Raw genomic sequence first — 26,859 nt, 5'->3', positions numbered from 1 at the left:
TCACAACTATATTAGTTTTATTACTTGCAGTTCTCAAGTTGTACATTTCAACTCTCCAGACTCATCATCCAATGTACTTGCTACTTTGTATCCTCTGACTTACATCTCCCCTTACCCTCCCAAGGAAACCAAACCACTGTCCTTTGTCTCAGTATATCAAATTTTATTTTTAGATTTAAAATATAAGTGAGATCATGTAATATTTTTCTTTTTGGCCTATTTCACTTAGCATAATGTCCTCTCATCTTATTCATATTGTAACAAATGCCAAGAGAGTGTGTGTGTGCTCGTACAGCACAGGTTTTTTTATCCATTCATCCACCAACGGACACATTGTGTGTGTGTGTGTGTGTGTGTGTGTGTGTGTGTGTGTGTGTATTATTGTGAATAATGCTGCAGTGAACATGGAAGTGTGAATATCTTTAAGAGGTGATGGTTTAAAATTTCCTTTGGCTGGCTACCTGCCCAGAAGAGGAGTTGCTAGGTCATAGAGCAGGTTTGCTTAAAATTTCTTTGGAAAACATAATACTACTTTCCATAATGGCTGTAACAATCAACAATCTCACCAACAGTATGAAAGTGTTATCCTTTTCCCACAACCTGGCCAATATTTTATCTTTTGACTTTTTATAACACACATCCAAATGAGGTGGTATCTCAGTCTGGTTTTGATTTACACTTCATGATGTCTATGATGTTGAGCACCTTATCATATACCTGTAGTTTTGTCTTTAGAAAAATGCCTATTTAAGTCTTTTACCCACACCCATTTTTTGTTAGGTGGTTTTTTGACTATTGAGTTATATGAGTTCTTTATAAAGTTTGGGTATTAACCCCTTATCAGATATACAGTTGGCAGATATTTTTCCCCAAGCCATAGGCTGCTGTTTCATTTTGTTGATTGTGTTCTTTCTGGGAAGAAGCTTTTAAGTTTGATATAGGCTCACTTATTTTTGCCTTTATTTGCTTTTGTTGGTGTGATATATAAACAATATGGACAAAGACCATGTCTAGGAGCTCCCCCCATGTTCTTTTCTAGGAATTTAATATTTTTTGGTCTTATATTTAAGTTTTTATCCATTTTGAGTTGGTTTTTATGTATGGGGTCAAACAAGATTCCTGCTTTGTTCTTTGGCGTGTGGAAATCTAGTTTCCCCACACAAGTTATTGAAAAAAACTGTCTCGCTGTCCTTTGCCTTTATCAGAAATTAGTTGACTACATATTTTTTAAATCAATTACAGAGTTTTCTATTCTGTCCCACTGGTCTATGTGTTTGTTTTTATGAAAGTATCATCTTGATTATTGTAACTTTGTAATATAATTTTAAATCAGAAAATGCAATGTCTTCAACTTAGTTTTTCTTTCTCAGAATTGTTTTGCTTATTCTGGGTCTTTTATGGTTCCAGCAAACTTTAGGATTGTTTTTCTATTTCTGTAAAAAATGCCAGTGGTATTTGATATATATTATGTTGAAACTATATATTGTTTTGGGTAGCATGGATATTTTAACAATATTAATTCTTCTGATTCATGAGCATAGGTATCTCTCCACTTATGTCTTCTTCAATTTCTTTTATCCATGTTTATAGTTTTAGATGTAGAGATCTTTCACCTCCTTAATTAATTCAGTCCTAGGTATTTAAATTTTTATACTATATTAAATAGGATTTCTTTCTTGTGGTTTCATTTTGTTATCATTATTTGTTTATGTTACTGGTGTTTGTGTGTTAATTTTGTATTTTGTATCTTTACTGAATTTATTAGTTATAATATGGTTTTTGTAAAATATTTGTCAGTTTTTAAATATGGTAGTGTCATTTGAAGTTGAGATAATTTTGCATCTTACTCTCAGATTGGGATGATCTTTCCTTTAGGTTAGTTTGTTGGCATATAATTGTTCAATAATGATCCCCTGTGATCCTATTTATATTTTATGTCTGTTGTAATTTCTTCATTTGTATTTTTATTTTGAGTCCTTTTTTATTTTTTAAAGTGCTAAGGGTTTGTCAATTTTTAGTTTTTAAGAAATCAAATAGAGATCCAAGATGGCAAGCTAGGTCACTCTGGGACCTGGGATTCAAGTAGTGGGAATATTGTTTCTCTGCGAGTGATTAGAGGACACCTAACAGCTGTTCTGTGCAGGATTCATAGCCTCAGCGCAGGTCTCCAGGCTTCAAAGTCCATGCAAGTCCTCTGGGTGCCCAAGTAGGACCACCAGCATTAGCACTTGCATAGGACTCCTGGCTGCCCACCCATGCAGGAATTTTGATGGCCAGTTCCCGTGCAGAAAACCCTGCTGCAGGCCACAAGTAGGAACTCCGGCCATCACTCCTGTGTGGAACCCCATCTACCAATGTGGGGCTCTTCCAGTTGCCTCCATCTTGGGGCACTGCAACCACTTCCACAGTCTTCTACATGTGGTAGCTTGCACTTGGGAAACTACACTGGGCCCGGTGACAGCTGCCAGTCACAATGCTTCACGCCAGAGCTGCATCTCTGAACAAGCGGCTCAATGACACTTCCCGACCCCACCCGAACCACATCACTGAAAGCAGCTGCCTCCATCTTGGGACACCTTCGTCGCCATCTTCAGTTGGGGCAACTCCCAGATTAGAACACTGGCTGTGGCTTAGAACAATATCAAGGTACCAAAAGTCCCCAATTCTTCCCCCCTCCCCAGGAGGCAGCAGATGATATACACAAGTTAAACAGATCAATTGCAAGCTATGAAACAGAAGATGCCATCAGAAGCCTAAAAACAAAGAAAAGCCCAGGACCAGATGGATACATAGCTGAGTTCTACAAGACCTTTAAAGAATAACTAATACCAATACTCCTCAAATTATTTCATGAAATAGAAAAAGAGGCAATACTTCCAAACTCATTCCATAAGGCTAATATCACTCTGATTCCAAAACCAAAGACACATCAAAGAAAGAAAACTTCAGACCAATATCTCTAACAAACATAGATGCAAAAAACTTCTCAATAAAATTCCGGCAAATCTAATTCAAAAACACATAAAAAAGTAGTGTACCACAATCAAGTGGGGTTCAACCCAGGGATACAAAGTTGGTTCAACATAAGGAAATCAATAAATGTAATTCATCACATCAATAGACTTAAGAATTATATGATCATCTCAATATATAACAGAAAAAGCATTTGACAAAATATAGTACCTTTAGATTCAAAACACTAGGAAAAAACAGGGATAACAGGAACGTATCTCAAAGTTGCAAAAGCTTTCTATGCTAAACCCCAGGTCAACTTCATTCTAAACGGAGACAAATTGAAAGCATTCCTTCTGAAAACTGAAACAAGACAGGGATGCCCTCTTTCACCACTTCTATTTCACATAGTTCTTGAAACTCTAGCCAGAGCAATTAGAGAAAATAAATTAAAGGGATACAGATAGGAAAAGAAGAACTCAAATTAGCACTATTTGCTGATGAAATGATTCTATACCTAGAGATCAAAAAAATTCCACCAGAAAACTTCTACAACTAATAAATAAATTTGGCTAAGTAGCAGGATATAAAATCAACACCCATAAATCAAAGGCATTTCTGTATATCAGTGACAAATCCTCTGAAAGAGAAACTAGGAAGTACCCCATTTACAATAGCCTCAAAAAACAAAATAAAACAAAAAACCTTGGGAATCAACAAAAAAGGTGATAGACCTCTACAAATAAAATTATAGAACTCTAAAGAAATAAATTAAAGAAGACCTTAGAAGATGAAAAGATCTCCCTTGTTCTTGATAGGCAGAATTAATATTGTCAAAATGAACATACTACCAAAAGCACTATACAGATTTAATCCAATTCCAATCAAAATCCAAATGACATTCCTCATAGAAATAGAAAAATGCAGTCATGAAATTCATCTGGAAAAATAAGAGACCCAGGATAGCTAAAGCAATCCTTAGAAAGAAGAATTAAGCAGGAGGCATCACAATACAATACCTTTAGCTATCCTACAAAGCAATAGTAACAAAACAGCATGGTATTGGCGCCAAAATAGACTTGTAGACCAATGGTACAGAATAGAAGACCCAGAGACAAATCCACATGAATACAATTATCTCATTCTAGACAAAGGCACCAAAAACATATTGGAAAAAGGATAGCCTTTTCAAGAAACTGTGATAGGAAAACTGGAAATCCATATGTAACAAAATGAAATTAAGCCCTGGTCTCTCACCATGCACAAAACTCAAAGTGGATGAAGGACCTAGGAATGAAACCAGAGACCCTGCATCTAATGGAAGCAAAAGTAGGCCCAAATCTTCATCATTTCAGATTAGGCCCTGACTTCCTTAATAAGACTCCCATATCACAAGAAATAAAATCAAGAATAAATAGATGGGATGGATTCAAACTAAAAAGCTTCTTCTCTGCAAAAGAAATAATCAGTGCGGTGAATAGAGAGCTATGGAATAGGAGCAAATTTTTACCAAATATACATCAGATAGAGCGCTAATCTCTGGGATATATAAAGAACTCAAAAATCTTAACACCAAAAAACAAACATATAACCCAAACAATAAATGGGCCAATGAACTGAACAGTCCCTCAGATGATATATCATCAATCAACAAATATATGAGAAAATTGTTCAATATCTCTAGCAATTAGAGAAATGCAAATCAAAACTAAGATTTCATCTCACTCCAGTCAGAATGGCAGCTATTAAGAATACAAACAAAAGTAAGTGTTCATGAGGATGTGGAGAGAAAGGCACACTCATACATTGCTGGTGGGGCTGCAAATTGGTGAAACCAATATGGAAAGCAATATGGAGATTCCTTGGAAAACTTGGAATGGAACCACCAATTGATCCAGCTATCCCACTCCTTGGTCTATACCCAAAGGACTTATAAACAGAATACTATAATAATGCAGCCACATCAATGTTATAGCAGCACAATTCACAATAGCTAAATTGTGGAACCAACCTAGATGCCCTTCAGTAGATGAATGGATAAACTGTGGTATATATATATGCACAATAGAATATTACTGAGCATTAAAAGAGAATAAAATCATGGGATTTGCAGGTAAATGGATGAAGTTAGAGAACATTATGCTAAGTGAAGTAAGACAATCCCAAAAAACAAATGCCAAATGTTTTCTCTTATATGAGAATGCTGATCCATAATTGAGATGGGGGGAGGGAGCATTGGAAGAAAGAGGAGGGAGGGGAAACGAGGCTGAAGGAGAGTATAGAAGATGGTGAAATGAGATGGACATCATTACCCCAAGTACATGTATGAAGACACAAATGGTGTGACTCTTACTTTTTGTACAACATGAGAAATTGTGCTCTATATATGTACTATGAATTGAAATGCATTCTGCTGTCATGTATAATAAATTAGAATAAATTTAAAAAGAAATCAAATGACAATTTTATTAACTTCCTATGTTTTTCATTTTATAATCATTTCTTCTGCTGCTAGGAAGGAAAGAAATAATAATAGTTCCATTTCTAGTTCCTTCAGGCATGATGTTAGATTGTTTACTTGGGATTTTTCTTATTTTGTAATGTAGGTGTAAATTTCCCTCTAAGAATAACTTGTGCTGTATCCCTATAAACTTTGGTATGTTGTATTTCAATTTGTTTGTCCTAAGGCATTTTTTTTAGTTTGTCTTTTGATTTCTTCTCTGACTCATTCATTGTTCAGGAACATATTGTAAAATTAGATTTCATCTGTGAAATCTTGTTTATATCATTGTGGTCTGAAAGATACTAGACTTTAGTTTTAATTTTATTAAGATTTGTTTTGTAGCCTAACATATGGTCTATCCAGGAGAATATTCTATGTGCACTGGAGGAAATTTTATATTCTGCTGAATATAAAGTTCTATATATGTCTGCTCTATCCATTTGATTAAAACTACAATTCTAGTAATTTATTTTGTCTGATTTAATTACATATTGTCAAAAGAGGGGTGTTAAAAGTTCTCTACTATTACTGTTTTACTACATATTTCTCCCTTCATGTTCATTAACATTTGCTTTCTGCTGGGTATAGTGGCACATGCCTGTAATTCCAATGACTTGGGAGGCTGAGGCAGGAGGATCATGAGTTCAGAGCCAGCCTCACCAACTTAGCAAGACCCTAAACAACTTAGTGAGACCCTGTCTCTAAATTAAAAAATAAATATATAGATAAAACAGGCTAGGGATGTGGCTCAGTGGTTAAGCATCCTGGGCTTAATCCCTGGTACCAAAACTACAACAACACTACAACAACAAAACCTCGGTAACAACAACAGCAGAAAAATGGCTTTTTGTAAGTTCTCCAATATTGGGACAGCTTTTGACTTTATGATTATTTTATCAAAAACAAATATAGCCACCCTGGATTTCTTTTGGTTGCTATTTGCATGGAATATCTTCTATCTTCTATCCCTTCATTTTCAGCCTGTGTATCTTTAAAGCCTAAGTGGGTCTTTTATAAGGAGTATATCACTTGGATTTTGTTTTTTATTCATTTAAACAATCTGTTGATTGTAGTACTTACTCTATTCACATTCAACACTAGTAGAGATAGGTAAGAACTTAATACTGTCATTTTAACATTTATTTTGTGGTAGTTATATACTCCCTTTGTTCCTTTCTTCCTCTTGGTGTCTACCTCTGTGATATGGTAATTATCTGTACTTAGTTTTGTGGTTACCATAAGGCTCATATAAAAGCTCTAACAGTTATAATCTACTATTTTAAGTTGATCATTCCTGTTGCATTCAAAAACCATACACTTTTTTGATGTCACAATTTACATCTTTTTATATTGTGTATTCTTATCAGTTCATTGTAGCTTTAACTATTTTCACTATTTTGTCTTTTAACCTCATAGTAGAGATTTGTGTTATTTACACAATGTCATAATAGTAGTGGAGTATTCTGGATTTGACAATGTATTTATTTGCCTCTACCAGTGGGTTTATACTTTCATATGTATTTAGGATAGTAATTATTGTCCTTTTGTTTCCACTTGAACAATTTCCTCAAGCATTTCCAGTAAGGCAGGTATAGTGGTAATGAATTCCCTCAACTTTTGCTTACCTGAGAAAGACTACTCTTTTATTCCTGAAGAATAACTTTTGCATGGTATAGTGTTCTTGGCGGACAGATTTTTCTTTAGGTACTTTGATTGCATCATCATGTAGTCTCATGACATGTAAGGTTTCTGCTGAGAAATCCACTACAGTCTAATGGTAGTTCTCTTATATGTGACTTGATGCTTTTCTCTTGTTGCTTTAAAAAGTCTCTTTCTTCAACTTTTGACAGGCTATAATGTACCTTATAGAGGACCTCATGGGGCTGAGTATACTCAGAGACTTTTGAGTTTCAATCTGGATGTTCTTATCTATTTTTTCAGAAAAAAAAAAATTCCCCCAATTGTCTCCCTCTTAAACTACTATATTGTAGACACCTGTTTGTTTACTGGTGTCCCATAAGCTGTCTTTATTTATTTTCCTTCCTTTTTTCTTCTGATGGAATAATTTCAGAAGACCTGCTTGGTTTTGCCTGAAGCTCCCAATTGTACTTGTTACTTCACTGATTGGAATCTTCATTTTCTTTTTTAATAGTTAATCTCTGTTGAATTTCTCATTCAGATCATAAATTTTCCTGAATTCATTGAATTGTCTATTTGTATTCTCTTGTATTGTTTTCTTAAAGTTATTATTTGAATTGAATCCCTTCTTAATTTGTAAATTTCCATTTCTTAGAAATGTTACTGAAGTATTTTGTTCCTTTGGCATTTGACTTTTTCATATTTCTTATGTTCCCATGTTAATGTCTTTGTATCTAGTGGTGCAGTCATGTATTCCAACTTTGGAGTTGCTAGAGAGAATTCACCCATAGATAGGTCTAAGGGTGCCAGTTGGGCAAGGTGTGGTAACTCTGGTTTTGTGTGGGTGTGGTGGAGTGGTTTCCAAGCAGCTTCTTCAATTGTGATCAATGCTAGCAATGACTATAAATGCGTCAGTGGTCTAGACAGTGACAGTGGCTGTGCAGGTTATCAGGGTAAGGGCTTTAGGGATGGATGTTCCTTTCCCTATCTTCCCCACAATGGGGAATCTTAACTGAGGGAATTTCTTTGGGTGCTGGGTGTGACCATCTCACAGACAACCATACAGGTGTTTAGAGCAGCAGTGGAGTCAGGTTTCTGGGTTCAGCACATTATGAAAATACTGTAACATCAGTGACTTTGAATCTTGGGTCTCTCAATAAGCCTGAAGCTGTTTTCTGAGGTATCCTCCAGTAGCTCAGGCACAAGGGGCTGCAAGGTAGCCTTGATTCTTACCTACGTGGGAGGGGCACAGCACTGGTATAGCTCCAAGGAAGAAAGGATGATCTAGGGGCTTAGGGCATAGCTGTAGTTTAGAACCAGAAACCAACAGAGCACATGGCATCTTGTGCTTTGAGGGATAAGATACCATGTAGTTATGACTCTGAGCCTTCAGATGGTGGGACATAGCAGTAGGACAGGCTCTGTAAGCCAAGGTAGAACAGTAGCAAGGACCCAGAATTGGCAAGATGCTGTTAATTTGGGCTTGGGGTTACAGAGCTGTAATGTACCCACTCCTGAGGGAGGTGGGGTGCCTTAGGAAGCTCAGAATGCAGGGGAATATTCTACTTGTAGATAGGTGAGAAAACTAATAGCTCCACTCAGCCAGTGCAATTTATTCCGTGGCATGTTTAGCACCAAGAAGCACAGCTACATGGGTCACTGGACTGTCTGCATAATTAGGGATGAGGGTGCCACATCAGCTGTGATACTGGTAGGTACTAGTGCTCTGCTCTGATGATTCCAGAGGCCTGGAACCCCTGGGCACTGCTTCACAGGAAGGGGAGGGGTTACTTCCAGTGTGTAAGTAGCCCGAGTCCCCAGGAGGCAGGGTGTCACATCTGCTCTGGAGCCAAGGATATTGGTTTCTCCCCACACCCACACCTTGTAATGCATTTGGTTTGGCTTTGTGACAGGGGCAATGCTGGCTTTGTAAAATAAGCTTGAAACTATTTCCTGCTTTTCAATTTTTTTGAAATTTTTATTAGTTCTTTGAATGTCTGGTAGAACTCAGCAGTGATGCCATAGGTTCTGGGCTTTTCTTTGATGGCATTTCTAATACTGACTGAGTCTCTTTACCAGTTATTGGTCTGCTCAGATTCTGTTTCTTCATGCTTCAGTTGTGTGGTAGGTTGTACATGTCTATGTATTCACCCATTTCTTCTAGGATAATTTGTTGGCATATATTTGTTCATCGTTATATGATCCTTTCTATTTCTGTGGTTAACAGTCTCTTCTTTTGTGATTATGAGTGTGCCCTTTTTTTCCTAACTAAATGTTTGTAGTTTTTTTCTTAGTTTTGTTAGTTTTTGTTGCTGCATCCCATAAATTCTGTTATGTTGGAATTCTATTTGTCTGCCTCAAGATATTTTAAAAATTTCCCTTTTAATTTCTTCTTTCACTCATTTGTTGTTCAACAGAATGTTAATTTCCATGAATTTTATAAAACTATTAACATCTTAACAGCTGTATTTTTTCATTGCTCAAAGTTTACCTTTCACCTGAAATAAAATTCTAATGTATTAGTTATTAAACAATACATATTTTCAAGAAAAGCTTAAGACAGCCAACATGAATTACAGTGAAACTTCATGTATATAACTGTGTATATATACAGGTGTGTGTGTGTGTGTGTATGGAAACATTTGCTACACTGTCACTCCCACATATGTCACTTATTATTCTTGTTTTTTTTTCATGTAGCAATATACTTAAACATAATTCTTAAAAGTTCATAGATATTTCTTGTTATTTTTAATAGGTGTATAATACACCACTTAACTTCATTAAATAGACACTGTTTCAAATTATTAGCTTTTAAAAACAATTCTGTAATAAATGTCTTTGCATATTTATCTCTCTGTTTACCCTCAGATTGTCTGCCTAGAATTAAATTTTTTAGAATTAACATTTTAAACAAAGATTTCAACATGTTCTCCAAAACAAAGTTGTATAGATTAATACTCTGATGTATTTTCTTACTGATCTAGGTCAATGTGCTATTTGTTTTTATAAAATGCAAATATAACTTTTAAAACATTAAAGAACATATTAACAATCCAAAGAAATAAGCTGCCATTAATCAAATCTATTTCTTTGTAACCATAGTAGTTAAGGATATTTGCTTTAAAGACAAGATATAGGTGCCAGTCCTAGCTTTGGCACATAAGATCTGTGTGATCATGAGCATGTTATATAATCCTTGTAAGCCTTGATTTATGTTTTTCTTTAGTAAATTGCGAAAATAATAGTACCTATCTAATGGTTATTATGAGGGTTAGTCTACAAAGGTTTACTAAAGAGCTTAAGAATATATAACCTGATAGTTAATCAATAAAAACATGTATTTACTTATATTTTCAAAAAACTACAGAGAACACTAAAGTTCCCAACAATGAACTGATTTTTTTTTTTTTTTGAGTCTTTCATTTCCTAACTATAAAATCTTCACTGGACGCTTCATAGTCATGAAGTGTTTATGGGCAGAAATTAGTATGGAACACAATTCATTCAGTTTTATAAAAGCTTAGAAAATAAAAAAAGTTCTAATTAAAAAAGAATTTTAATAAGGAGATTTGGGCTAATGTTTATCAGATTGTAGTGTTATATACTTCTCTACTTATGATAGAACAGAAGAATTTCTAAACATTTTAATAATGATGGCTGATATCTTAAACACCATTAACTTGAAAATAGCTATATAAAAAGCCAAGCACAAAAGTTCAAGGTTGCAACTGATTTCAAGCATTCCCTTTTATAGATTCTAAGTACCACAATTTCCTAGAAGTATGATCACCTAAAATCTCCTCTCTATATAGGAAATTGTAACGTGTTTGAGACATTAAAAAACAAAACAGAAACTGCAAAATATATCTATAATTTTAAGGTCAAATTTATTAGGTGATTAAGAGATGTATACATGGGCTATAAATACTGCACAGCTGACTTTATTCACAGTCAAGTAGAGCTACAGTCAGTGCCAATCTATTTTGTGGATACTCTTGTTCTTTTGTTCCAAGAAAAGTTTGCACCATAAGACTTGGACTTGGGTTTTGGAACTTTCCTCTCTTCAATGTCATAGCTCCATCCTAGAGGGGGAATAAACAAAAACATAAACTCAACAGAAACAGAATTTAAGAGGATAACTGAAGAACACAGCAAGCAGTGGCTATTATAATTTAATGTTCATTTACCAAGTGTAAATGTCAACACAACAGAAATATAAATACTTAGTAATTTGTTCCTTTATAATCCTCTGTGCCAAGACGGTCCAAACATTATCTGAATATGACTTATCAGATCTCAAAGGTATAATTTATGATTTAATTTCTCCTTACTCAAGTACTGATGGTTATGTGTTATTTAAAATTTAGTTTTCTCTATGAAGCTTAACATGTGACTTCGTTAATAACTGCAAGGAAGAACAATAAAATTTGTCTCACTGTTCTTCTAAACTCTGGTGTCTGTATGTGAATTTAGAACTCATCTGAGATGATGGAAAAACTTTGTGTGTGTGCGCTGTGTGTACAGGGCATATATTCAGTTCCTTCACCAGTTTTTTTCAACATGTGTTTCAGGGGCTATCTGTATCAGAATAGTGTGGAAGTACTTGAAAACTACAAATGGTTAGGCCTGACTAAAGGCCCATTGGATTAGAGTCTCTGGTTGGGAACAAGAGAGCTGTCCTTTAACTCTCAATTCCAGAAGCTTTTTTTTTTTTTTTTTTTTTTTAAGAGAGAGAGAGAGGAGAGAGAGAATTTTTTTTTTTAGTTCTCGGCGGACACAACATCTTTATTGGTATGTGGTGCTGAGGATTGAACCCGGGCTGCATGCATGCCAGGCGAGCGCGATACCGCTTGAGCCACATCCCCAGCCCTCCAGAAGCTTTTATGCATGGAAAATTGAGAACCATTGGTCAAAACTATCTCCTAATTTCCTACAGTTTACAGTTTCTCTATACATTCTTTTCAAGGTTTATAATTTTGAAAACCGGTTTTATTTATGTCTACATATTCTTCATGTCCCTGTCCTTCAGTCTAAGAAAAGGGGAGAAGACTGAGCAACCCCTTTAACTTTTACTTTTCATCATAAAATCCATCTTCTATTCCTGTAATTTATCATTCTTCTATCTGAGGACTTTCTTCAAACAACTCACCTTGAAACATCTGATTCACATCAGTCATGTATAAAATGTCCAAACTGAATATCATACAGTTCAAATAAGTGTTTCTTGATCTTATTGCGTTCCGAGGAACTCTAGTGCTTTTCGTGAGTACAGTACTTGCTGCCACAAAGCTTATGTCTCAATAATGCCTTAGCCGAAGTTTAATTTTGTCACAAAGTAAAATCTTTGAAACTTAAGTCATTGAAATATACTACTTTGTGTCCAAAAAAAGGAAAATAATAACATTTAACCCAATACTTCAAACTGATCCTTTAAACTACCCTATTCCTAATGCCAGAACTCCATCTTCAAAGAAAAGTCCATTAGCTATATAGAAATGGGAAACATGAAGGCAAATTAAACATCAAAATGTGAGAGAGAAAATACTGATTCAATAATTTGCTCCATATAACCTTACTTTCAGAGTAGAAAAAATTGTTTTGAGTACGCTCCTACTCAAACTCACTCCTATAAAGTAAGTATATTTATTAGTAGTTATTTCCCTTTCAAACAATTTACTAAAGAACATGAAATAGTTCCTACGTCATAAGGCTGTCATGAGGATTAAGCAAATGTATGTAAAGTACTTAGAAAGCATTGGCACTTAATCATTTATTGAGTTCTATGAGAAAGGTACCTTTTCTAAAACATATATAAATTAATAATATTCCCTTTGTATAGTTGAGTAAAACAAGGGTCAGACAGGTTAACTAATACAAAGTCATTCAGCCAGGAAGGGGTACAATTAGGATTTAAACATTTGATTCTAGAGCCCATGCCTCAACTATATTGCTGTTATCACTTGTGATTTATCATAAGCACTCAATAAAGGTTAAGCTATTATCCTAATTAATAGCTTTTGTATAAAGGGTGGATGTGAATACACTTCCATCACATTGGAGCTCATTAAATTTTAATTTGCAATGTTGTGAGAAGTTTGCTATAATTTAAACTAGTGATTTACTACAGACCGAGGCTTTGGTTTTCAAATAAACTCAGCATAACTTTATAAACTTCTTAAATACATCCCACAATAATCAGCAAATGTTAATAATTACAAAAAATACTCAATACAGCAGGTATAAACAATAATACTTACTGAACATTTGCTATTCACTTAATTACTGATTGCCTAATTTGTGTCAAGAACAATTTTCAGACACAGAATGCAAGACAATAAACAAAACAAAAATTTCCCAAACTTCTTTAGGTAGAAAAGAGAAATTAACAAGTAAGTGCATAATATACTAAGTTCTAACACAGTAATGCCTAAATTAAAATACTTATTATAGGCTAATGAGCACTAAGGAGACAACATTTCAGACCAGAAAGACAAAGAAGGCAACATTTCAGACTTTCAGGAGGTCAGGAATGAACCATGTCGACATCTCTGAAAAGAGCTTTCAGACAAGAGAACAGCAACAACTACAAAGGTTTTGATATAAGAACATACATGGTGTACTGTTCTATGCTCTAGACCCTGTGTTAAGTGCAAAAAAATGTACTTTATATATATATTTTTAAGTTTGTAAGTTCCTTGAATTATGAAGTATACCTTAATTTTATATTTAGTCATGAGGAAAAATAAAGCATAGAGAAAATAATCCTAAGTTCAGATGGCTAGTGAGTCCCAAAGCCAGAATTTTAATCCAGGTTGACTTTAAAGCTATGCACCTAATCACCTCATACAAATAACTAAATTATTTTAAAATTCCAAAATTGCAATTTTTATTTTGCCCATTTCCTTTCAACTCATGTGACTGTATAAATTTTTTCCAATTAAAAAATATTTTGAAAAGACTTAAGAATCCCTGGAAAATGTCTGTTTTCGTAGTCCCTGCTGCTCCATACCCAATTATGCAGAACATACATAGGTTCAAGTATAATTTTATATTTGGTTATAATGGCCATTAGCAAATTACTCAAAACCTCTATAATCTTTTTGCTAAGTGATGGGAGTGAGAACTTGTGTTCTTTTCACCCTCAAAGGTTTCCGAATACACCTGCCAGATCAATAAGACCATTATGAGAGGAAATGCAGAAGAAACAAGAGAGCATTTGGAAATATTTAGGAATCGGAACTACACACAAACACACAATTGAGAGAAAATGAATTCATTTTACTACATCAGAACTTGGACATAGGTCTGATATCTGTTGTGGTCAGAAAGTTTCAAAATGTTGCCAGGGTCACTGCAATGTGAGAAGACTGGAGTTGTTCCATAAAGGAACAACTGGTTTGGGTTTTCTCCTGGGAATTGTGAGCCAGATTCTAGTTGCTGTTGACGGTGATAACAATAAATAGAAATATCATGATAGTGTTTGGAATGTGGATGCAAAAAACACCCTAGGAAAAACTAACAAAAATACATGTGGAGGAAACCTGCATTTGTCAACATAATCTCTTTATTACTGTGCTACAACCATCTATGATTGTTAGGTTTATCTCCCTCAAATTTTTCTGTGGAAAATAACTTTGTTACTAAAGATGAATAAACAACCATGCTTCTCTCATTAAGTCAAAGCAGAGAATGACATGAGGGAGTTTTATGGCAATTTATAGTAGAAATGGAAAATAAAACAAGACTAGAAAAACTCTCCTTTTGGTTTTTCTATCCATCATTCAGAAAACTTTTCTACTATATACGGCTGTTATTACAGTAAATTTTGCTCCTTTTTGTTATACTGTAAAGAGTCTGATCATATTTTCAAGCATCACCCCTCCAAAGTATTTTACCTTCCAGTGACTAGAAGAATACATTTACTGGTCTCACTATACTTGAACGTAAACATTACTGGAGTAAGTGGTAAACTTTGGCCAAAAAAAGACAAAGTAAGAATAACAGTACTTGAAAAGACATTAAACATATACTTATCAATAGGAAAGTTACATGAATGACACTTGTCTTTTCTATATACACTTGAAATTTGTTTGTAAAAGGGAATAAAGCAATGTATCTTGCAAGAAATAAAGTACTGGAATTTAGGAAAGAAATAATATTTTTTAGCTTTTTTATTTTTTTAAATAACCCAAACATTTTTCTGATGAGTTCAAATGAAAATACTTGTACCCTCAAAAGAATGCTTATATGAAATGAAGGTACAGTCTAAAACAATGGTCCCATATGTTCTCTTTTTAGGACACTTAAAAACTAGCCTTTACTCTTCCCAGCTGCACAATAGAAGATCAAAGCAACTGAGTCTGAGGCAGCAGCCCAAAAGGATGGGGTAAATCTCTTAGGGCTGCCATCACTTCCCTCTGAGCAGGGTAGCCATATGGCATGGATTTGCCACAAATCCAACCACCAGCACCTAAATGATAAGTAGCTGATTCCTTTTGCTATTTCACACTGGGATGCTTTAAACCCTACTATGGGAGCAGTACCTCTGGAAAATGCTCTAGTAAAATTAAAACGTGATCTCTTAACAGCCAATGTCCAATTTTTTTTTTCAAGAAACATGTCAATTTATTTTGTAGATAACCATATTGTGGTTGGAATGTTCATTTCCCATGATATGATTGTTTGGTGTGACCTTTTCATACACCAAAGGAAGAAAAAGCCCCTGAACAAAATCAGACAACAGCAATGAACTTAACAACTTCCACGTATGAGACAAAAAGATAATTAATTCCATTCATCTTTGTTTATGGAACCATTTTGTTTACGGTTCAGTAATGCAAAAATAAAGACAAAATTTCATTGATTTTTTTATTGTTTTACCTCTAATAATATTAATTCATGTCTTGTGAAAGATCTTGCTCCTTTAATAATATAATCACAACCCTGACTTTAGTTTGGAAGTGAAGTTTAATTTATGCCAGAACAAGAACCATCACATAATTTGGCACAAGCTGACATAACTGGAAGTTACTGCTAACTATGGGATCAGAATAGCAAAGCTTTGGGAAGCTAAAGAGATGGACATTGGAACTTGCAATGTTTCAAGATTCCTCACTAGGCTGTACCCTGACATTATACCTGACTGAAAGCAAAGCATAAACCTAATGTATATTTTAAAGTGGGGGGACAGCTTTTCAGGAATTTCACTTTATAAAATGTCCCTCTACTTTGAAATTAACCAAGTATCTAATATAGCGATTCCGAGAGAGAAGGTTTAGAATAATTTAAAAGTATCTTAGATATTCTTTTAGGAAATATTATGGAGGAGATATAATAAAGTTTTGTACACGGGCAAAGCAATTATTTCCATGAAATTATCTATGATTTCACAAGCAAATAATGTGCAAACATGAGGCACATTTGAAATATATATTATTAATGTTACAGTTACAATACCTCTCTAAACAAAAACTCTTTGATATCAGTTAAATGATCCCCTTAAATTTTATCTTTTCAAATAATAACTTGCTATATAGTTTATTCTTATTTTCAAAGCAGTAACTGGAATCAATGGTATTCAGAATTTGCCACAAATCAAAAGATTTTAATTATTGTAGCTTTGTGTTCCAAAAGTACATTTGAAACAATTGTTAGAAATTCATGTTTTCTGAAGAAAGAAATTATACATGAATAGCCCAAAATCACTCCCAGAAATTTTGATGTAATTGATTTGGGTATGGGCTATGCATAGGAATTTCCAGAATTGTATTTGACCCATAACACACTAAGCCACTATGTGTAACTCTACCAATATGAGAAAATTTATTTCAAATTTCTCTTCTTCCTCCACCTTTTTTGCTGCTTCCTTCCTGCCTTCCCCCTGAGCCCCTGGGACTAGAGACTAGAAAGAAAAGAGCTGGGTTAAAAAATAAACACATAAAACCCCAAACCTTTGTAGGTACAAATAAACCTCATAATTTGTGAATTCATTTACTAAAAGTTGTAACTCCCATATTAACACTCTTAGTGGTCCTATAGTCATTTATGACATGCACAGAATGGCAAAAAATTTGAGTTGCCCAATACACATGTTCCCAGTTAAGGTCAAACAAGGTAATGTTCTGCCCTTCTTGTTTCAGCACTCACACTGTAAACAAGTGTACTTTTCAAGGTCTATTTAGAGTCACATTTTTTTGTGTGTGTGCACACACACATGTGCACATACGCGCACACTTCTTTTTGGTGATTTCATTTTTTAAAATGGTCCTCAAAGCATAGTGCTGAAGTCTGTCTAGTTTCCCTAAGCACAAAAAGATTGTGATATATCAATATGGGTGTTAGATAAGCTTGTTTGTGTATGAATAACAGTGTTATTGGCTTCAAGTTCAATGTTGATGAATCAACAAGACATATTAAATGAGGTGTCTTAAACCGAAGTACTTGGTATTGATCTGTTAATGAAAGGACATAACCAGAGGCTTGTGGAAACCCACCTGTGTTATTTCCTTAGAAACAATTGTTCAGTATTTGCTAATTTGGTGTTCCTGGTGACTTTACAAAACATGATTATCATGAATAAGGTGAATCAACTGTAACTGACAGATACAGAAATTCTGTCCTGTCTCATTGTGATTTAATTCACCCTCCCACTTACCCTAGTCCTGGAAAAAAACAGTTTTGTTTCCATTTGCAATTTATCTCAATATTCCTTTACCCCACATAAACTTGTGTTGTCTTGACTTGTTTGAACTGGTTTATAACATCTACCAGAATCACATAAATAACATAAATTATTTAATACATGTTCATTTTATATTTATGTTAGAATTATGACTATTTTCCTGAAAATTTTCTCTCTACAATTTTGGAAATCCCATTGAGATATCAAACAGATTCAAAAACTAAAAGCAGGCAAACTTCTCCACCAAAGAAATGGTACACCCATTCTTAGGCCCACATATATCTTTTCTTGTCTCCATGAAGTGAATCCAAAGCAGCAAGAGACCTTTGCTGACTGTTTGCTATCTTTGATTTTGAATTAATTTTGGGAATTGGTTTTACAACAGTTTGACCATTTGATGATCTCTGTAAGCAGATTAATAGTTTATAGAGGTCTATTCTCTGTTGGGTAAGGTAAGACAGAGAATCTGGTTTATTAGTTCTTTGTATTTTGAGCTCAAATCAATTAAGAATTTATACTGAGTGAGAAGAGAACAGCTCTTTGGCATGAACCAGTATATTTCACAATTCTGTGTTTATTAACCCTTGGCTGATACTTTAGAATTGAAGTAATAAATTCTCTGTGTGACTGACAGAGCTACTAACATACAGTTATTATATACTATAATACAGAAAAACCTTTTCTGCTCAAGTGTATGTAGGTAATGTCTTTCTACCTCCAGATGACATTAATGAATTAAATTATAAAATCTTTAAGTTCTGTTCTGATTAGTTTATACAGAAGTTATACTAATTGAATAACCCTAAAATTCTAAAAAACAAAACAAACACCCTGAATTTCTAATATCTTCAACCTTCTAGATTTACAAAGTATTATTAAAGAGATTAACAAACATTTTAAGAATTCAAGTTTGCATAATGTAGGTAAATCTTTGGCAAACAAGACTAATAATTTTGGCTTAATAAAAACAATTATGTTTTCTGACTGTCATTGTTAGATAAAATACAAACATGAATTATTTTACTTCAATATGTTCTTTCTAAAGTTGTAAGAGTTTACTGATGGAATAAATTAGCATTTTTGTTTAATGTGTATAGTCATGAAAAATTTAAATTTGTATTTTAACCAACTTGATCAATTTTTCAGGAATCTTTGTTTCAAAAGCAATTATATTCTACAGTTATGTTACCTTAAAAATTAATTTCTAAGATTATTCAGTAACTTAAAAACTTGGATGGGTATTAATGGACATTTATTAGATACTTAGGTCATTTCTAAATAAGACAGAATACTGAGCCATTGATTATGATGGGGCTCAGGATATATTATCTCCAAATGTGCCTCCTTGGCATTTAAGGAAATAGCAGAAGCAAAGGGCAACTCTTTCTAAGCCCTTATCCTTTCAAGCAGTACATAAAAGAATTCCTTGGCCTTCCTGTCATTTATCCTATACCCAGAAGAAAGGAATGCCACAGAGGGACACAGGATAATCTGACCGGGCCTAAGTTCTCCTAGTTTATTACCATTGGTTGTCCAATCAAATTTCTATACAACTATGCACTACTTCATTGAAACACACAGGTTTCCCTTTCTGAGTATTCATTTCTGAAGTCCATGTCACATAAAATTATATTAAATGAATTTGTGTACTTTCTCTATTTAATCTGTCTTTTGTTATAAAGTCTTAGCCATGAACCTAGTAATAAATGAGAAAGAAATCTTCTCTCCTGTATAAGCACTAAGCTAAATTTTGAGTTCATACATACATTATTCTCCTTTTTATATGCTACTGACAGGCTCTATCTTTATTGAACATGTTCATTTTTGCCACTTGGAGAAGCTGTAGCATGAGTTCTGCCAGTCGACTAAAATACTGGTAAGTTTTAAAATTATTCCAGTTTCTCTATGAAATCAAAATAGCTTTGGTTAAAAGATACAATGTAAATGAATGAAACTCTACTAGAAGTTAATAGGGGCAGAGAGGTTATGACTTTATATTAAGGTAATGAAATAACTTTGTATGCAAAGTGACAAGATATAAATTGCATACTAGAGGAAAAACAGTCATGTCCTAAAGTGTGCCAGAAAAAAAATGGTAAAAGACAAAAACTGGTCACAGAAAGTAATATAAGATTTGCAAGAAAGAAAATTTTATTTGCCTTAGGTTAGAGTTTGTGCAAAAAAAAAAATCTGAAAAGCTATGAAATATATTAAAATCTTAGCAAAGTTTGCTCAATTTTGCTGGGCTTGTTTCATTACTGTACTGTTTTTATGCTTTTTCACTTAAGAATTAAGATTCTGTATAAAGCAATAAGTTTTATTGTGACTTTGAAATAAGCAGTCAAATTTATCATTTCTTAGGCACCCATGATCCTGTACCTATCCTAAGTGTTCACATCTCCCGATGACTTTTGTTTGTTTTTTGTTTTTGCAGTGGTGGAGATTGAACTTAGGGCTTATTGCACATGCTAGGTAAGTGCTCTACCACTGAGTTACATGATTAGAACCACAACTTTTGATTTTTGCCTTCCCCAAATTAAATACTAAATGTAAAGTAAAACTTTTAGGATATCTTTGCACCTAAAATTATCTTTGAGATTTTGCAAGAGGGCCTCTGGAAAATCACAAAGATATACACTTTCTTTCTGTAAAAAGAGAACTGCTTGAAATAATTAGGTTTATTTGATATATTACTACTAAAGAGGTTCTATGGAAGAGAGGAGATGCAGAGCAACCCTGATATTAAGTTTGATGGGTAAAATGTTATTAAAGTAAGTGTTCTCAAATTGTGTGATATAGGGATTTGTCAATGCCTTCAATGTCCACAATATGTTCTATTCATAAGAGACCTTGTACTATGTTGCTTGATAAATAGATAACTGTTTTGGTCATATCTTTTGTTTAAATCTCGTATCTTCTAGGCTAGAAAATATCAAGTTGGAATCCACATCTCTTGTCTGACTTATATTAATATACAGATATTTAGGACCTACTCCTGACTTACTAAGTCTTTTCATAATTTCTATGTTTCTTCAGAATTTTTGTATAATACTATAAGCTTGGCATATTTATCTCTCAAGTTTTTTTCCTCTATAAAGCCTACTGTTGGGACTCAGAAAAATAACACCACAAAGCATGGTGCTTTGGCATGCTAAGTTTCTGAACTAAAGGAAAGGAGCTCAGAAGGAAGATCTTTTTGACCTGGTCCTGCAGGCCAGAGAACCAGAATTCCTCTTCTCCAAAGGTGGGTCAGTGGCACTAGAACTCCTTTTCCTCAAAACTAGCCATAAAATCTTAAAATATTACTCTAACCTCCCCTGACTTTCCATACAAGAGCTAGTCATAAGGAAATTCTCTGAAGTGCCTTATCTGATAGACATTAAGACCCTTCTTTCAGAAGTGGGTCCTGTCCTTTACCTAGAAAGAATGCCACACAAATAGGCAAAGAAGAATCTGAACAGATAGGCCTTGCTGCCCCGCCCTCTTGTAGAATCTCAAAGATAATTTTATTACCATTATGTCACACTCACTTTGTCCAAACACATTTCTAAAGGTCTATCAATTTTTCATTGTACCAAAGGTTTGTGTATCATATTAAAGTCTTGATTAGATCTTCATCATGTGGGATTAGGCCCCACCTTCCTTAATAAGACTCCTATAGTGCAAGAATCAATAAATGGGATGGAATCAAACTAAAAAGTTTCTTCTCAGCAAAAGAAACAATCTATGAGGTGAACAGAGAGCCTACATCCTGGGAGCAAATTTTTACCCCTCACACTTCAGATAGAGCACTAATCTCTAGGATATATAAAGAACTCAAAAAACTAAGCACCAAAAAAACAAATAATCCAATCAACAAATGGGTCAAGGACCTGAACAGACACTTCTCAGAAGAGAATATACAATCAATCAACAAGTATATGAAAAAACGGTCATCATCTCTAGCAATTAGAGAAATGCAAATCAAAACTACTCTAAGATATCATCTCACTCCAGTCAGAATGGCAGCTATTATGAAGACAAACAATAAGTGTTAGAGAGGATGTGGGGAAAAAGGTACACTCATACATTGCTGGTGGGACTGCAAATTGGTGCAGCCAATATGGAAAGCAGTATGGAGATTCCTGGGAAATCTGGGAATGGAACCACCTTTTGACACAGCTATTCCTCTCCTCGGACTATACCCAAAGGACTTAAAAACAGCATACTATAGGGACACAGCCATATTAATGTTTATAGCAGCACAATTCACAATAGGTAAACTGTGGAGCCAACCTAGATGCCCTTCAGTGAATGAATGGATTAAAAAATGTGTCCTATATACACAATGGAATTTTACTCAGCAATAAAAGAGAATAAAACCATGGCATTTACAGGTAAATGGATGGTGTTGGAGAAGATAATGCTAAGTGAAGTTAGCCAATCCCCAAAAAACAAATGCCAAATGTTTTCTCATAGTAAGGTAGGGAGGGGGAGCATAGGAGGAATAGATGAATTCTAGATAGGGAAGATGGGTGGGAGGGAAAGGGAGAGGGCAGGGGATTAACAAGGATGGTGGAATGTGATAGACATCATTATCCAAAGTACATGCATAAAGACACAAATTGGGTGTCAAAATACTTTAAATACAAACAGAGATAAGAAAACTTGTGGTATATATGTGTAATAAGAATTGTAATGCATTCCGCTGCCATTTATTTACTTATTTTTTAAATCAATAAAAAGAAAGCAAAAAAACCTTGATTAGATAAACCAGATGAGTGTTCACTGTTTTCTTTGAAAGTATGCTTCAGTGATTATATTTTACAGATATTTTCTCAACTTTTTGGACTTGAATTTAAGTTACCTTATTTTTGTTATGAACTCTGGTGAAAAATATTTCACTATGGTAAACTATTCCACTGGTGAAAATTACAACTAATTTAAGTCTTTTATGATCTATAGTTTTGTTTCAGGCTTATGCTTCCCTAAAAGCTCTTGTAATGAGCTACAGGCCAAAGTACTTCATCTTCAACAAAGGAGCACTATCTCAGAATCCCATAGAAAAGGACTAGGGGATTATAGGTTTTTGATGCTGTCCCTTAATTTTAAGACCATTGCTAGTTGAATGGGTCAGGATTTCCAGTACTTTAGTCAAGAAGTAAAAACATTATGATCCAATAGAATAAGAATTATATAGGACTGAATGAACTGATAAAGGATGACCGTAGTTTTGTGTTTGGGATGTTACTGATACTGTTTTACTATTCTGTATTTTCAATATATCAGGAAACCCTTTCTTTTTCCTAAGATGTAACAACTCATTACAACTTAGTACAGCTTTCTTTGTAAATGGAAATACTACAAATCTCATTCTACCTCCATGACACCTCCAGAATTTGGAATTTCTTACTGAATATCCTTAAATTTTACGGTAATATAATTATTTGCGTATGTTTAATAGCAATCTATCCTCCTTTTAATAGGATGTGATTTGGAGCATTGATGTGGAACTAATCCTTACTTGTAATGAGATATTTGAAAATGATGCTCTTTAATCAGATATGAGCAGACACCGTTAAGGAACAAAGTTTGACTTTATGCAGGAAAAGTGGCCTGGCACCTGGCTTATAGAGTTCCTTGTCTCACAGGGAAAATATTCTGGGGATTTTGAGAAGGGAAGATTTGCCCAAATCAATAGATACTGCACAACACATATACAGTGGCAAATTCTTGGCTTGGATGCCTAATCTGAAGAGACTTAAAAAAGAACAATCTGAGATTCTTTATGAAAACTCTGACTAAAGCAAACTTAAGAAAACATATGATAAATTAATATTCTTAAAAATTAATTCTTGCTACATCTATGTAAATAATCAGGGCAAAAAAGTACATCAATTTTATTTTGTGATCATAAATAATCCCTATTTGAGATTATTTCCTATCAAATAGGGAGAAGCCAGGTACAATGTTGCATGCCTGTAGTCCCAGATACTTGGGAGGTCAAGATGGGAGGATACCTTGAACACAGGAGTTTCAGACCATCTTGAGTAACACAGGGAGACCCAGCCTCAAAAACCAAAAATGTGGGGTTGGGAGATGGGGTTAGGGGAAGAGCCTAACATAATTTCAATAGAAAAATACAGACTCTAGCATATCCCTCTCCTTCAACATTATAAGGCTTTCAGCTCATTTTCTTGTCTTTATCTATTTAGCAACTCTTTTTAAGTTGTATACAACTAATATACACACACACACACACACACACACACACACACACACACACAGATTCTATCCTGTGTCCCACTGGTTCTTACAGACACCCTTCTTCCCCAAGGAAAATAACTTTTGTCCCCATTCGCAATTGACCTCAAATTCTTTATTCTACATAAATTTGTACTTGTTAGAACATCTGCCTTGTTCACTTATATCATGAAAATAAACTGTTCACTTATATCATGAAAAATAAATTCTTTACTTGAATTTTGTACCCATTATGAAGAGTTTGAAAGCTATCTTTTAAAAGTCACCTGGATATGAGGTTGAGCTCATAAGAGGTTAAAGTAGGTGGGAAGTCCAGACCTAACTGATAGAACTTTCCTGAGGTGTATCTCCAGCAATTTTTTTTTTTTCTATCTTTTTCAGAATCCAGGGCTGGACCTGTGGGCTTCCTTTCCTGCTTCTACCTTCTGTTACTTCAGAGGTTGGTTTTCCTCCCCAACAGACCCATTGTGAACACAATGCAATTTCACAGCTTGTCCTCTGCCCTCCCTTATTTTGAGAATTTCAAAGAGTTTTTATAGCTAACAGCAATGAGAAAAACACAGGGGGCAAAATGACATACCAAAGAAAAGTCACAAAGTTTCAAATCAGATCAAACAGGGGTGGGATGGGGGGGGAGGCATTTCTGGTTTTCATTAGCATGTAAATGGTAGTAGATCTTAGTCCTCTACTACCCACATTTTCCACAGCTGTTTTCTGCCACTTCTCTCCATGATGCAGCTTCCTTCTCCTCCCCATCCTTCACATAACACAAGGACAGACAAAAGCCACAAGGGTGAGAAAGGTGGGTCTTTTCAGTACACAAAGAATTGAAGTAAGGTTCATCTACATTTCAGAGGAAGCCCCAGATATTCTCTTCTAATAAAGAAAGGTTATCTTTGAAGAGTTCCCTTTGGAATAGATGGTGAGCTTGACGAGAGATGTTTAGGATGAGGCTTTGCAATGAAAGCCATAGACACAGGGGTACTTATATTTTCTTGCTTTGTGTATTAGTATGTTGAGGGTGGGAAAGTGAAGGATGGGAAATGGGGGAGGAAAGAAATTAATTGTAAGAGGCACTCAGTCTTTTCTTCTTTCCTTCCTACTATGAAATTTCAGAAAACCAAGCTTTCAAAAACAGCAAAAGCAGATAATTACAGAAATGATCAACAGCAGGTAGGAAACTACAGTTTCAGAGATGAGTGTACTCTTAACCATTTTTCTACAGGTCTTTTTATTTAAGAAAATTAAAACAGGTGTTAACAGGGGATTTTATAATATAATACTGGTCTTAAATATTTTATTTCACTATTATATGCAGTATAAATTTCCACTTATCCTTGATTCATAATAGAACTCTGTTAAGTATATAATTCAAAAGATGGGTCCAATGGCACATGCCTATAATCCCAGCAACTAGACAGGCTGAGGCATGGGCAACTTAGTAACACCCTGTTACAAAATAAAAAAATAGAAAGGGCTGGAGATGTAGCTCAGGGGTAGAGTGCCCGTAGCTCAGGGGTAGAGTGCCCGGGGGTTAAATCCCCAGTACCAAAATAAGAAGAAGAAGAAAGTCATTGGGCCAGACCGTAAGAAATAAAGGCATATGAGCTGGTTCAAGGACTTAAAATCCTGAAAGAATATAGTTTTGAGCATCACCCAATCAAATTTCTCATTTCAAAGATGAGATAATTATGTTTATCAAACATTAAGTGCAGTGAAGCAAGAACTGTTAAAGCTCTCCTGTGAAGGGGATAATTGTGGAATTAGAATCTAGGTTACCAGCCTCTTAATCCTATAAACCTTACATAATAGTACTTCTCAACTAATTTTTTAAAAAAGTCCTTAAATTACCAGAACATTAGTTCACCTAATCTTCAACAGCACTGGTTCAAAATAAAATGATGATTGGTCTGAGGGGAAGGATTCTTTTTCACCTTATCACCTATCCAAAAGAGGTAAATCAGAATAGAGGGCATTGCTGAGGAATCTGGAAAAATTCCTCTAACACTTGATTCTGGAGCATTCCAGTACTGTTTATTTAGATCTAGCTTCCACTATAGCTGAAAAAGCAAGACTTATTTATTAAAAAATACATAATGTGTGGTGGCACATGCCTGTAATCCCAGCAGCTCAGGAGGCTGAGGCACTGAGGCAGGAGGATCCCAGGTTCAGCAACTTAGCAAGGCCTAAGCAACTGAGGGAGACCCTGTCTCTAAATAAAAGTACACAAAAAGAGCTGGAAAGAGCTGGGGATGTGGCTCAGTGGTTAAGTGCCCCTGAGTTCAATCCCTGGTACCAAAAAAACCAAAATGAAACCATAATGCTAAATGTTAACAAGGCTGATTACAAATGAATTTTAGGGTGTATATAATAACTGAGGAGTTCCCCAGGTGATCAGAGTAGCTTCAAGTTATTGAGTAGACCAGTATATTTTAGAATGTCTATAATTTCACTTGCTACTGACATCATATGTCAGCTTTTGTGCCAGGTGCTTGGGACAAAATAGTGACCAAGACAGATAGTTCCTGCTGTGAAGCAGGTTAGAAATCCTAATCCACTGTTTGCCTTCAGTTTTCCTACTCACTATCCTCTATGTTTTTTCAAGTTATATTTCCTACTGATTTGGACAATATTCTTCAGTTTTCTTTCCTGGGAGGTAGAATTAATTGAAAAGGCACCTGATTTCAATAGCAGTAGTGGCTAATTCACACCTACAATTCACATGGCAACTGCAGTCATAGAGTCCTTGTGATCACTTAGAGACTAATCAGGGATTTAACAGTTTAATTAGATTTCCTGTTATTAAACTCATGTTACAGACCTCAAATGAATAATTTTC

The 26,859-nt window shown here is 34.7% G+C and overlaps 1 protein-coding gene across 1 annotated transcript in view; it reads right to left on the bottom strand.

The window, feature by feature from the left end:
- Positions 1-10,964: 10,964 nt before the first annotated feature.
- Positions 10,965-26,859, bottom strand: part of Ndufs4 (NADH:ubiquinone oxidoreductase subunit S4) — a 108,288-nt gene continuing 92,393 nt past the window's right edge. The window contains exon 5 of the mRNA XM_026385934.2: positions 10,965-11,178. Coding sequence (XP_026241719.1) covers positions 11,075-11,178 — 104 coding nt within the window. The 3' untranslated portion in view covers positions 10,965-11,074. The remainder of the gene's footprint in view (positions 11,179-26,859) is intronic.

This window comes from Urocitellus parryii, chromosome 1 (genome assembly GCF_045843805.1).
Source record: "Urocitellus parryii isolate mUroPar1 chromosome 1, mUroPar1.hap1, whole genome shotgun sequence".
Taxonomy (NCBI): domain Eukaryota; kingdom Metazoa; phylum Chordata; class Mammalia; order Rodentia; family Sciuridae; genus Urocitellus; species Urocitellus parryii.
The sequence above is the reverse complement of the archived record's forward strand: the minus strand, read 5'-3'. Positions and strand labels throughout refer to the sequence as shown.